The sequence below is a fragment of the Microcaecilia unicolor genome, chromosome 6, assembly GCF_901765095.1.
Source record: "Microcaecilia unicolor chromosome 6, aMicUni1.1, whole genome shotgun sequence".
Taxonomy (NCBI): domain Eukaryota; kingdom Metazoa; phylum Chordata; class Amphibia; order Gymnophiona; family Siphonopidae; genus Microcaecilia; species Microcaecilia unicolor.
Genome location: NC_044036.1, coordinates 198,899,428 through 198,914,110, shown reverse-complemented (window position 1 = coordinate 198,914,110; position 14,683 = coordinate 198,899,428). Strand labels below are relative to the sequence as shown.

The 14,683-nt window shown below is 43.3% G+C and overlaps 1 protein-coding gene across 1 annotated transcript in view; it reads right to left on the bottom strand.

The window, feature by feature from the left end:
- Positions 1-14,683, bottom strand: part of CACNA2D2 (calcium voltage-gated channel auxiliary subunit alpha2delta 2) — a 1,426,314-nt gene that overhangs the window by 442,146 nt on the left and 969,485 nt on the right. Inside the window, exon 5 of the mRNA XM_030206789.1 lies at positions 13,899-14,037. Coding sequence (XP_030062649.1) covers positions 13,899-14,037 — 139 coding nt within the window. The remainder of the gene's footprint in view (positions 1-13,898; positions 14,038-14,683) is intronic.

Genomic DNA, 14,683 nt, shown 5'->3' with positions numbered 1-14,683 from the left:
GCGCCGGGGCGAGGGTAAGCACCGCGGCGGCGCCCTCCAGAGGTGGGCGCCCCCCTGCGGCGCTTACCTCGCTTACCGCATCGGCACGGCCCTGTCTACAATCTGAGTTGGACAGACTAACAGGAGTTACTGAAGTGGGAATGAGAGATAGGTGATGGTTAGGAATTGAAAGCAGGCATCTAGCCCTCCTGTCCAGTGAGTTGCTGTGTTAGGGTGGGGGTGAGGGTGAAAAAGGGTGGGTCAGGTGCAGCACTAAACAGCAGTCTCTGACAAAACAAGGGTCCAGGCTCTGCTGTGCTGTCTCTGTCTGAGCCCTCTCTGGGCAGAGGTTAGCTGAGCTCCTACATGTTATTTCAGAGCCAGATTCAGTTGGAGCAGTGACTCCTCTGACAAACACAAGGAGGATATTTCTCTGCTTGGGAGGGGGGAGGGGACAGGACAGAGAGCTGACAGCTTTGGAGCCAGACTGAGATGAACAGCAGAGATTAGATAAAAACAAAAGCCTCAGCAGAGCTTGATTGTTTGCAAAGTGGTGCCTTTGAAGGCAGGCGCCCTCCTGCAGTGCTTACCCTGCTTACCGGGTTTGACCGGCCCTGACCTGCATAGACAAAAGGAGGGGGGAGGAGACAGACAGACCCTGCAACTGGTAGGGGGGGACCCTGCAACTGGGGGGGGGGGGACCCTGCAACTGGGAAAAAGGGAGGAAACCCCCTGCAACTGGGAGGGAGGGGGGACCCTGCAACTGGGAGACAGACCGGTAGGGGGGACCCTGGCACATACTCTCATTCTCACACACACACTTGCACCCAGCCTCACTCACTCTCTCTCTCACACACACACACACACACTCTTGCACATTCACTCTCTCTCACACAGTCACTCTCACACACACTCTCTCAAACATACACACTCCGAGGAAAACCTTGCTAGCGTCCGTTTCCTTTAAAACAGAAATGGGCCTTTTTTACTAGTAATAACATAGCACAGATGGCTAGGGAAAAGGCAGTGCTACCTTCTGTTCCCAAAAGAAAGTACATTTGTCAGTGGGGCTACATTAACTTTACCAGAGTTTTGGTATGCAAATCTCATACACCTGTGCGGGGTCAGGTGGGGGAAGGCGGGCCTTCCCCAAGGCAATTTTCTACCATAAACATTACGGTCAACTAAAAATAAATATTGTATTCCTTTATAATATTTAAGTTGCTTAATATAAGATATTTAGGGTTTAGGCTGGGTAATATGTCCCACATAAAAAAAGAATTAATTATAGAATGAAAAAGCCAAATCAACTCACTGTTGAACATGTAAACATTAAAGGGGGGATTCTATATATGGCGATCAAAGTTGCGCGTGCAAATTAACTGATTAAAGAACCAATCAGGAATAATAATTAGCTGCTAATAACCAATTACTGGCATTAATTGGTCTTAATTGGAATTTACCTGTTTATAATGATCCATGCATAAATCCTAGGATGTACATTTTTGGGGGCGTGTTTAAGGGGTGTTTTGGGGGAATTCCTATGAATTATGCGCATTCTTACAAATCGCAGGCGAGTTAAGTTAGGCGCAGATTAGATGGTCCGCTGTAAAGTGTGTATGCCCTTTATAGAATACTGCTCAATGTATTATTTTTTTTTCTGTGCTGATTTTTTGGCACAATTTACTGAGAGGCACTTTTACTAAGGCACGCCCAAAAGTGGCATGCGCTGGTGTAGGCACGTGTTTTGGATGTGCGCTGGTCCATTTCCTGAGCGTGCCTGGAAAAAAAGGGCGTTTTTTAAAATGTGCTGGAAAATGGATGTGCGGCAAAATGAAAACCATTTTTGGCCCGAGACCTTAATGTCACCCAATGGCTTAACTGTAAGGTCTCACGTGCCAACCAGGCACGCCAACTGCCGATTACCACCAGGTAAGGGCCCCATGGTAGAAATAGAAAATATTTTCTACTGTGTGTTTTGAGCGCATGCCAAAAATGGAATAACCAGGCAGTAGCGCCAATTTGATACAAGTTGGACGAGTGTAGGTATTTACATGGCTTTGTGAAAGGGCCCCTGAATCTAGTCCTATAGAAGCAATTTTACAATCTAGGCATCCCCATTATATTCCCCTCATGCATATAAATGTCTAGAATATGAGCACTTTTAAGTGTAAGTGTACAACACTTACCTGCGACAATGCCAGCAGGGTGTCTGAATATTCTGTAACAGCCCGCCTAACTTATATATTACGCAAATTCCATCACAGCAATCAGTCTGCACTGCAGAGGGACAACACTATTGCCAGGAATCTGAAGTACAGCCTTCCTGATTGCTGCTATTTTCTGCTCAAATCTGCAAAGAGGGCAAACTCTTGACAACTTGACCTCAAAATGAAAATAAAGACTAGCCAAAATAAAACCAAATGAACAATGCTGCAAACTAAGAGGAAAGAAAATTACCTGAAAAACATTTGGACTGCCCATCTCTCAAATATTTTATAAAGGGTCAGAGCTAAAATGGACCCCTGAGGAAACCCACATCTACATAAGAACATAAGTATTACTACACTGGGACAGACCGAAGGTCTATCAAGCCCAGCATCCTGTTTCCAACAGTGGCCAATCCAGGTCACAAGTACCTGACAAGATCCCAAAACAGTACAATACATTTTATGCTGCTTATCCTAGAAACGAGCAGTGAATTTTCCACAAATCCATTTTAATAATGGTCTATGGACTTTTCCTTTAGGAAGCCATCCAAACCTTTTTTAAATGCTTTTACTACATTCTCTGGCAACGAATTCCAGAGTTAAATTGCACGTTGAGTGAAGAAATATTTTCTCCAATTCGTTTTCAACTTACTACTTTGTAGCTTCATTGCATTCCCCCTAGTCCTATTTTTTTCAGAAAGAGTAAATAAGTGATTCACGTCTACCTGTTCCACTCCACTTATTAATTTATAGACCTCTATCATATCTCCCCTCAGTCGTCTCTTCTCCAAGCTGAAGAGCCCTAGATGCTTCAGCCTTTCCTTGTAGGGAAGTCATCCCATCCCCTTTATGATTTTCGTTGTCCTTCTCTGTATACAAAGGCATTATAAGTCCTCATTTTTGTTTTCCATTCCTTTTCTAATAATACCTAACATTCTATTTGCTTTCTTAGCCGCAGCCACACACTGAGCAGAGGGTTTCAACGTAGCATCATCGACGCCGCCGAGATCCCTTTCTTGATCAGTGACTACTAGCGTGGAACCTTCCATTACATAGCTATAGTTCGGGTTCCTCTTTCCCACATGCATCACTTTGCACTTGCTCACATTAAATGTGATCTGCCATTTAGACGCCTAGTCTCCCAGTCTCAAAAGGTCCTCTTGTAATTTTTCACTATCCTCTCCCAATTTAACAACTTTGAATAACTTTGTGTTGTCAGCAAATTTAATTACCTCACTAGCTACTCCCATCTCTAGATCATTTATAAATATGTTAAAAAGCAGTGGTCCCAGCACAGACCCCTGAGGAACCCCACCATCTACCCTTCTCCATTGAGAATACTGACCATCTAACCCTACTCTGTGGAGTTTTAACGGTCTGAAGATGTATTCTGCCAAAGGTATGAGCAAAACCAGACCAGCACAGCACCATGACAGAAAGACCAATATCATATAATCTGTGAAGATCGTGATGTATGAGATCAAATGCTGTAGAAAGGTCTAGTGATAAAAGTATCACTGATTTGTCCTGATCTGTATTATGCTGAATAAATGTAGTAATTCCAATGAGTGATGTTTCTGTACCGTTGAATATCCTGTCTGGTTAGGATGCAGAATATTAGTTTTATCCAGGTAATCATTCAACGGATTGAGTACTCTGCTTTCAGCAGTTTTTGAGAAGAAAGGAAGACTGGCAATGGGGTGATAGTTGGCTTTATGTGATTTGCTGAGTTGGAGTCTAAGTTGTGGGTGAACGTAGGGGGATTTTCATAATGAGGCTGTATATTCTGTTCAAGGCTGGTGGTGATCATGTTATGTATGAAGAAATCAAGGCAGTGTTGAACTACTTCTATCCCTCTCCTGTCAGGGGTTCTCAGGGCTCCACTGTAGCCTTGGCTCTCTTTAATATCTTTCTTTTGCCCTTACTTACACTTATTCAGGACAACAGTTGCACTCCTTTCTGCTATGCAGACGACATTCAAGTCGCCTGCAGAATTTCTAGACCGGCGTCCATTACCCAACTTAACTTCTGTTTGACTCAGGTATCTCTTTGGCTTAAGGCCAATTTTCTTTTCTTAAATGAAGTAAAATGTGAATCTATTGTTTTCCCATACTGTCGTGACCAACATATCTCCCCCCCCCCCCCCCCCCCCCACACACACACTAGGTGACCTCCCTTTACCTTTTAAGGACACTGTGAAAATTTTAGGTTTCACTTTTTGATTCTGATCTTACATTTAAACTGCAAATTGATTCAGTCCTTCGGTCATCTTTTTTTGCTCTGTTTAGAATTTGTGCAGTTTTTCCTTTTGTTCCATCTTTCTCTCTATGGCCTCTGATCTTTGCATTAGTTATTTCTCACCTGGATTACTGTAACTCCCTCTACTCTGGTCTTCCTTTGCATTCTCCTAAATGTCTTCAGTCGATCCAGTCCACAGCTGTTAAACTTCTTCATCATGCGCATAAATTCAGCCATGTCACTCCGCTTCTTGCGACTGAACATTGGCTACCAGTTTCCGCATGTATCCAATTCAAAATTCTTAACCTAGTAAACAAGGCAAAGCTATACTCTGCACCTTCTTATCTCTTTAACTTTCTTATTCCTTACCCACCCTTGCGTTTCCTTCGTACAGCTGACCAAAACCTCCTCACTCTCCCTTCGCCTACACAACTTTGTTTAACAACCACCCGTGAAACTGTCTTCAGTTACCTTGGCCCCAAACTCTGGAACAATCTTCCTATTACCATTCACAACCAACCATCTCTCTAGGCTTTCAAACAGTGAAATCTTTTTCTACTAACTCAGGGTTTTTTTTCCTACTGTTTGATATGGTCTCAACTGTTTTTGTTTTTTTTATTAAATGTTGATATTTTTAATTAATGCTGGAATTTGATATCTGTACATTATATGCATAAATTTGCTATTTTTATGTGCAACTCTGTAAACCGTGTTATGTCTACGTGTCTAGGCCACAGCGGTATATCAAGTTTTACTAAAGAAATAAAGAAATCACTTCAGAAGACTAGACAGAAGAGGATTATGTGGTGCTGTAGTTGGTTTCAGGGTCTTCAGTGCCTAACAGCAAAGAGGGAAGGAAGATTAAGGGATGAAAATGAGCTACACATTGCACTATGCCCAGGGCCAGTAGGAGAAGCAGAAATGAGGGGTGTAGAAGTTGAACATGATTACGCTTGCAAGGTAGCTACTTTATCAGAGAAATATGATGCTATGGTGGTTATTTTAAAAGCTCTAGTCATGTTTTGGAATCTGAAAACTGGCATTTATACATCTATATAGTATAGACATCCAAATCCTAATTTCATAAAGCCAGGAGATGGATGTCTACAACTGTAGTACATCCATATGGCAAGGGGACATGGTCTGGGTGTGTTTTGGACAGCACTAGGGAGGGCCTAAAATGTGGTCATCCAATTCTGAGGGAAAGGGACTTTCTCCGAGTACTGCTGGCTTAGCATGTGACCCTTACCACCATGTAAATAGGAAAGCTGCTGTCTTAGGGTGAGCGTCCTCAGATGCACCACGAAAGGGTTAAATAGCATAAAGCGGAAAAGGGAGGATGCTGAACGCCAATGTGTGGGATTGTGATCCACCTAGGATTTCAGGGGCGCAATTCACAACTAGATTTTTGTAATTTGAGGAAATGGAGGTAAATAAGTAACCAAATTTCCATTTAATTAGGATCTTTTTTGTGTTCACCCAATGTCACGTCCCAATTAAAAAAAAAAACCCTCCATATTGTTATTTGTCAAGCTTGTGTACAAGCCACTTACCTCTTTTTCTGTGCTTCCCCTCAGCTATTGACCCCCCAGCTCTTCTCCCTTCTCCTTCCTTCTCAAATAGGTCATAGCTCTGAAGGAGAATTTGCAGCAGTCAGTTTTAAGAAGTTTGCTGCTGTGATTTATATCTCAAGCATGGCAGCTGGGATTGAGCAGGGAGGCGTGGTGGAAATGATGAACATTTCATCACATAAACCATCCTTCCTCCCCCCCCCCCCCCCTTTCTCCATCCTCAATCTCATGATCTGCTTCATTAGCTGCTTGGCCTGTGCTGGTTGGTAATAAAACTAATTGCAATTTCTTCTCTGCTGTAGCTGAGGCAGGAGCACCAGCTCACTGATGTGGGTTTTGCATGTGTACGTGCTGGTAATGACGCCCCTATATCAAGGTATGATTGAAAGAAAGCATTGCTTAGAAAGGAAATGCAAAAACAAGGATAATGGAGGAAAGATGGTGACTGAGCAAGTCAAAATAAAAAGATTTGTATAAGAAAGGTGCGTAACGGAGACTCCCTGTGCATCCTCGTCTCTGGTTATTGGAAGTAATGCTAAATTGCCGGGCAGGTTGTTGATTTGGATGATGTAAATGGATATCAAACGTGGTTTTTGTGTGTGTTGGACTAGTTGCTCGATTATTAGGCAGGCTGTTGAATGTGTTTTATACATATATATGTTTGTACATCTATGAACAGGTAATACTCAGCAGTGTATGGGGGGGGCGGGATGGGGGGGAAAGAAAGACTGCCACATTACTGGGAAGGTGATTGTCTTTGCTGCGTGTAAGACAGGTATACATTGCTCTTCCTTTGCATCTGTGTGTAGCAGGATGCCACACACACACCTACACGGGGATGTCCTTCCTTCTCACTACCAGAACAAGTTAAAATGAAAAATAATGGTAAAGCAAACTAAACTGCACTATTTTACTGAGCTTGTCCATCCTGCAGGTAAAGCTGAGCCCACTGGCTGATGACTACTTGAAGCCTCAGTACTTTTATTTATAGCCCCCAAAAAATCAGTCCATCAAGCACTACTGGATCAGTTGACAGTGATAATTTGCAGCCTTTCAAGTCTGTCTGCTCTTTATTGAGCTGCCTTTATTGCAAACTCACTATTGGAATACCCTAACTCCCCTGTTTTTGTGACATCCTTCAAAGATACCTTGTTCCGAACCATGTACTCTTGGTTTCAGTAGGTTCTAGTTTAAAAGCTGTTCTATCTTCTTTTTTACATATTTATTTTATTAATTTAAACTATTTATGTTCTCCATTATCTGTAAAATCTAAGTGGGCTACAAAAAAATACATAACATTTTTAAAAATGTTGATGCCAGCAGCCTGGTTTCACCCTGGTTAAGTGGAGCCCGAACAGACTCTCCCTTTTACAGAATGCTGCCAAGATCCTAACAAATCCAAATCCCTCCTCCCAGCACCATCGTCTCATGCACATACTGAGACTCTGGACCTCTGCCAGCTGGGAGATAATCATGCATAAGTACATAAGTAATGCCATACTGGGAAAAGACCAAGGGTCCATCGAGCCCAGCATCCTGTCCACGACAGCGGCCAATCCAGGCCAAGGGCACCTGGCAAGCTTCCCAAACGTACAAACATTCTATACATGTTATTCCTGGAATTGTGGATTTTTCCCAAGTCCATTTAGTAGCGGTTTATGGACTTGTCCTTTAGGAAACTGTCCAACCCATTTTAAAACTCTGCTAAGCTAACAGCCTTCACCACTTTCTCCGGCAACGAATTCCAGAGTTTAATTATACGTTGGGTGAAGAAAAATTTTCTCCGATTTGTTTTAAATTTACTATACTGTAGTTTCATTGCATGCCCCCTAGTATTTTTGGAAAGCGTGAACAAACGCTTCACATCCACCTGTTCCACTCCACTCATTTTATATACTTCTATCATGTCTCCCCTCAGCCGTCTCTTCTCCAAGCTGAATAGCCCTAGCCTCCTTAATCTTTCTTCATAGGGAAGTCGTCCCATCCCCGCTATCATTTTAGTCGCCCTTCGCTGCACCTTTTCCAATTCTACTATATCTTTCTTGAGATGCGGCGACCAGAATTGAACACAATACTCAAGGTGCGGTCGCACCATGGAGCGATACAACGGCATTATAACATCCTCACACCTGTTTTCCATACCTTTCCTAATAATACCCAACATTCTATTCGCTTTCCTAGCCGCAGCAGCACACTGAGCATAAGGTTTCAGCGTATTATCGACGATGACACCCAGATCCCTTTCTTGGTCCGTAACTCCTAACGTGGAACCTTGCATGACGTAGCTATAATTCGGGTTCTTTTTTCCCACATGCATCACCTTGCACTTGCTCACATTAAATGTCATCTGCCATTTAGCCGCCCTGTCTCCCAGTCTCGTAAGGTCCTCTTGTAATTTTTCACAATCCTGTCGCGATATAACAACTTTGAATAACTTTGTGTCATCAGCAAATGTAATTACCTCGCTAGTTACTCCCATCTCTAAATCATTTATAAATATATTAAAAAGCAGCGGTCCTAGCACAGACCCCTGAGGAACCCCACTAACTACCCTACTCCATTGTGAATAATGCCCATTTAACCCCACTCTCTGTTTCCTATCCTTCAACCAGTTTTTAATCCACAATAGGACATTTTCTCCTATCCCATGACCCTCCAATTTCCTCTGTAGCCTTTCATGAGGTACCTTGTCAAACGCCTTTTGAAAATCCAGATACACAATATCAACCGGTTCCCCTTTGTCCACGTTTGTTTACTCCTTCAAAGAATTGAAGTAAATTGGTGCAAAAGACTGGACAGCCACTATCTTTTGTTACCAGAATGCTTCCTGTATCTTCATATTGGTGAGCTGATAATTAAGGTTACTAAGGAAGTAAGAATATATAAGGGTGAACTGATCATTCAGGCAATTGGGCTCTGCCTGAGGGCCCTGTATCGCCCGCCCTCCCACATCTGACATCTCTCGGTCTTCTCACCCCTCCTTCCTCGGATCCAGCTCTCTCCGTTTCACCCCCTTTCCCACCCATGCCATGGCAACTCCATGGTCTCTGAACCCCCGTCTACCTCAAAATGGCTATGACTCTGAACAGAGCCTCAGCAGCTACATAAGCTGTCTGCTGCTGATGCAGGAACCTTCTCTCTGCTGTGGCCTGCTCTTCTGACACAACTTCCTGGTTCTGCAAGGGTGGGCTGAGGCAGAGATAAGGATCCAGCATCAGTGGCAGACAGCCTACGTCAGGGGCATAGCTAAGTAGGGCCACAGGGGCATGGGCCCACACAGATTTAGTCTCTACTTTCGAGCCCCCCTGCAGACCCTCCCCCGCCACTTTCAACCCGCTGCCGCAAGGTACCTTTGCTGGCGGGGGTCCCCAACCCTTGCCAGTCTTAGCCTTCTTCAGCGCCGGTCTCTGGCGCGCTCGCCGATCTGTTCTGTGAGTCCTGACGTCCAGCACGTCCCTTTAAGTGAAACTGGTGACCAGCAATGAATATCTGGGATTTTTTTAACTGCTAAAAAGTTAGCATGCTTCCCCAATAACCAGTACTAACCGGTTAACATTTTAAGGAGTTAAAGACAAGATGGCTAGTTATGCGATCCTATTTGACCGCTAAACTTATCTGAATATCGGCGTCTAACCAGATAAATCGCACAATATAGCCGGTTATATGCTAGGTGTGTGGAGTGAAGGAGTAGCCTGATGGCTAGTGCAGTGGACTTAGATCCTGAATCTCACTTCAGCTTCTTGTGACCTTGGGCAAGTCAAGTACCCCTCCACTGCCCTAGGTACAAAAAACTAAGAACAGAGAAAGTACCTGCTTATAATTTGTACAGTGCTGCATACATCTAGTAGTGCTATAGAAATGAATAATAGCAGTAGGCATTAGCTGGCAAAATTGAGCAGAGATAACCAGTTATCTCCCACTGAATATTAGCAGTTATGCTATTTAACTGGTCAGCAGCCCTGGCTGGATGGTTAAATAGCTTTGAATAACTGGGGGAAGGAAGCATCGAGGTACCTCCAGTAGCCTCAATAGCATCTAACCAGAAACGTCATTTGGTTAGTATCTGTTGGGAAACTTTACTTGAGACAAAATTTCAAGCACCATGAATGCTGATGACAGAGACTGTCCAAGGTCAAGTTGTTCTGGAGTTATAAAATGTGTGGAGCGTTTTCTGACTGAGTGAACATTTTCAATCAGTCTGTAGGAAGACACCCATCTCTCAAACTTGCCGTAATACAATATCAAGTGGTTAACAGCCTATTCAGGTTAAGTAACAAAACCCAATCATGTCAGGACACTTTAGTTCATCAGTGATATTATGGTTTATCGTGTGAATGCAAAATATTTCATGTCCCTTTAAAAAAATGTAAAATATCAGAACATTATGTAGCAGTCCTAACCATTGCTCACTTGCCTGTACTTTTTATCCCCTCCTTTTTAATTCCCCTTACCCGTTCTGTCTGTTACCTGTCTTATTTAGATTGTGAGCTCTTTGAGCAGGGACTCTCTTTATGTGTATGGTGTACAGCGCTGCGTATGCCTTGTAGTGCTATAGAAGTGTTAAGTAGTAGTAGTGTAAATAGTAGATGGTTAAAGCCATTTATAGCAAAGAAACTGAAATGTTGGGGAAAAGGTTATAGAAATGCTTTCAGTTTTATGCTATTTTTTAAATTATTATACCTTTATATATGATTTTTGTTTGTATTAATATCTAATTTGTATATTTGTTTTAAATAAATGCTGCTCTACCAATCTACCTCAACCTTTCTCTGCAGCAATCACCACTAATTCAAGCTTTGCTCTCTCTGCTAATATTGACAGGAAATTAGGGGGCAGGTCATCAGTGTGGAGCCTGCCAGTACAAGGAGTTATTTTGCCACAAGTTGTACTATTTGAGTAGAGGGTCTCATTGCATAAAAATGGACCCTGTGCCAAAATAACCCCTTACCGGTAACCCACATTGCTAACATCCCCCCTTAGTGCCACATTCCAATAGTGGATTTTAGTGATGTGGACTAAACAGTGTTCTAAGATCACCCACTCATTTTAGCCAGAAGGATTTTCAGACAGTGCTGAATCACAACATGAATATAATGCAGGGGTGTAGTAGCCAACATCTCATTTTTTGGGGGGGAGGGGGTCCCAGGGTAGACTGGGGGAGCCAACCATTCCTCTCTGCTCTCCTCCCACCCTTAAACATTTGGATGTCCAAGTCCCACCAGCTGAAGAACTCTGTGGCCAGAACTTCCTGTGATGTGAAGAAATCAGCAGGCTCAGTTCATACACACATACTGAACATGTGTGAGGATTGCCAGCGGCGGCAGCTACAAAGCATACTGCTGTCAGGGGAGGTTCAGGCCGCAGAGCTTTTTGGCTGCCAGGGCTTGGGCATCCCGCCGGCTATTCAGGATACTGCAGTTTGGGGGGACATGAGCCTAAACTCTGTGTGTGTATGTCGGGGGGGGGGGGGGGGGGGGGGGGGGGAGCCCAGACCCCCAAGCCCCTCCCCCATGGATACAATAATTATGTACTGTAATTTTAGTTTTGTAAGATACGCCATTCTGCAGTTAGCTCACCAGTTATAGGAAGCTCTCTGAAGATCTATTATAGAAAATACAATCATATCTATATCTATCTATTTATTTATTTGTTGCATTTGTATCCCACATTTTCCCACCTGTTTGCAGGCTCAATGTGGCTTACATAGTACCGTGATGGCGATCGCCAATTCTGGTATGAGAAATACAGAGTGGTATTGCGTTAAAGTTCATAAGTGACAGAGTAAATTAGGTAGTCAAGGAGAAAGAGTTCAGTTTATCCCGTTCTGGTATAAGTTTCGTTGTGTTGCAGGGTTCAGGTGTTTAGTTTGGATCGTTATGGTATGCCTTTTTGAACAAATTGGTTTTTAATGATTTCCAGAAGTTTGTTAGATCGTGCATTGTTTTCATGATGGTTGGTAGTGCATTCCATAGTTGCGTGCTTATTTATCATTTATTTAGGGCTCTGTTTACTAAGGTGCGCTAATGTTTTTATCACATGCTAAACATTAGTGTGTGCTTTCGCTAGAGACACCCATATGGGTGTCTTTAAGTTAGCACACACTAATTTTTAGCATTCACTAAAAACAGTAGCAAGCCTATAGTGTGGCTTTAGTAGAACAGGGCCCTTATTTTTTTTTTACTACTACTAGCATTTATATAGCGCTACCAGACACACACAGCGCTGAACATTTGACATAGAGAGACAGTCCCTGCTCAAAGAGCTTACAATCTAGGTAAAACAGACAGACAAGACATTACGGGCAAGGGAATTACAGGGTAAAGAGGAACAGGGGAGGAGAAGGGCAAATGTGTAGTGGTTAGGAGCCAAAGGCAGTAGTGAAAAGGTGAGCTTTCAGCATAGATTTAAAAACAGGTAGAGATGGAGCTAGACATATGGGTTCTGGAAGACGGTTCCAGGCATAAGGTGCCGCAAGATAAAAGGAACGAAGTCTGGAGTTAGCAGTGGAGGAGAAGGGGGACGACAAGAGAGATTTGTTCAGAGAGCGGAGTTCACGGGGAGGGGTGTAGGGAGAGAGGAGAGGTAATGAGGGGTCATAGAGTGGACGCATTTAAAGGTCAGTAAGAGGAGTTTGAACTGTATACGGAAGCGGACAGGGAGCCACATCTCATCTCAGATCTGTCAAATCTCTATCAGGAAGACAGACCCTTTTCTAACTGTGTCTTTCATCTGCAGAGATTTAAAAGGCATCATCGACGTAAGTATTTGAATTCCCTCATTATCATTACTGAAAGTCAAAAATATCCCACTCAGTGACTCAAGCAGATTGAAAGACTAAGCGTGTTAATTTAGCATAATTACTGCTATTGTTTTTTGACACATTTTAACAAAAAGTTAATTATGATTACATTAATCTAATTTTACTGATTTGCAATAAGGATTATCTACATTCAGTACCTGTCTAACAAGAACAGTACATTATCATATTCCAGACATGTGATAACACATGAAGAAAAATGGTTGCACCATCACGAGTCTGACACTTGTGAGCATTAATACCAAAGTACAAAAGTGGAAAAAGGTCAGTGAATGACCAGCAGTAAAAGACAAAGTTCAGTCAGGATCAAAGGATGACATCAGGCCGCCTAGATCAATTTTACTGAGGGGTACAAAGAAACCGATGGTTCTGCGAGAGTTCAGCCTTGTGCTAAATCCACCATTTTTCTTGGAGTGCAGTCTAACCATCTTTCAGTAGGCAGATTACCAATTTGTGAAAAGTTGATTTATTGGGGGGGGGGGGGGGGTGTGAATGTGTGCACACAGGGCTGGTGTTAGCAATTGTGGGGCCCTGTGCAGACCAGTTCAGTTGCCCCCCCCCCCCCCGTCCATGCCTACCCTCCCCCCCCCATAAGACATAATTTATCAGTTTAAAAGGAGATTTAGAGCTCTCGGAACCCCACCTTACCCCATACCTCGATATACATCCAGTACGTTTCAGTAGAAAGAGGCAGACAGCGGCAGCAATTTTCATATCCCGTCAGCTGCTAAGCCCAGAGCCTCCTCGCCGCTGTATCACGCTCTTGCAGAAACAGAAAGTGACATCAAAAGGGGGCGGGGCGCGGCAGAGAGGAGGCTCTGGGCTCGGCAGCTGATGGGATTTGAAAATCGCTGCCACTGCCTGATGCTTTCTACTGAAATGTGGATGCACATTAAAGGTCAGAGCAGGGAGGTGTTCCGAGACAGGAGGACAGACGTGCCAGAGGTGCGGGGCCGCTAGGAGCGCAAGGTCCTGTGAGACCGCCCCTGTGGCACCTGCCTAAGACCAGCCCTGTGTGCACACACATGTGTTAGACAAGGAAGAGCAAATTAACCCCAAAAAAGAGATTAACTGGACACTCACAGCCTTTGTATATATCTGTGGGGATCTGGACAGCGGTATAGGAGTAGTTAACCTTGGTTTTAAAGTTTGGATCATCAGTAAAGTCCAGTTTCAAGGAGTTAGACTGATCCCTTTCTATGTCCTCTCCTTCAGGATCATCCTGCAAGGGAAGAAAAAATACAAAAATATAAGAAATATGCTTAAGAAATCAGAAAAGGAAGAAGGGGGAATAGAAATGTGGACAAGTGCAAACTTGGAAGCAGAGAATAAGACACAGCAGATAAGAACCATAAAACCTGTCTAGTCTGCACCATTTAAAATATCCTGTTGCAGTGCCTTCGGCTCCAGCTAGTCTCTTGATTCCCTGTACTTATTCCATGTATTTTTTTTTAATTCTGTTACTGCTTTTGTGTCCACCACATCCACTGGAAGGTTCTCTCTCTGTGAAATATCATTTTCTGATGTTATTGTTAAGGATGTGCATTCATTTGAAATGGCATCGGAAATGTCAACAATTTTTTTTTTCATTTGCAGTTTGTGCAGTTCTGAAAAAGCTTGCACTCTTGAAAGAGTGTACACTATATTGGACAGCGTGAACACTCTTTCCCCTGATATTAAAAAGCATTTAACCGGCCAGTAAAATGCCTCATAACCAGCTATCCAGCAATATTCAGTGGGTATAGCTGGACACCTTCTGCTGAACATCGCCGGTCTGCAGCTAGTGGATAGCCGGTTATATTGGGCAATATAACCGGCTATCCGCTGGTTTTCAACCCCACTTTAGCGGTTATATTTGTCTGCGTGAA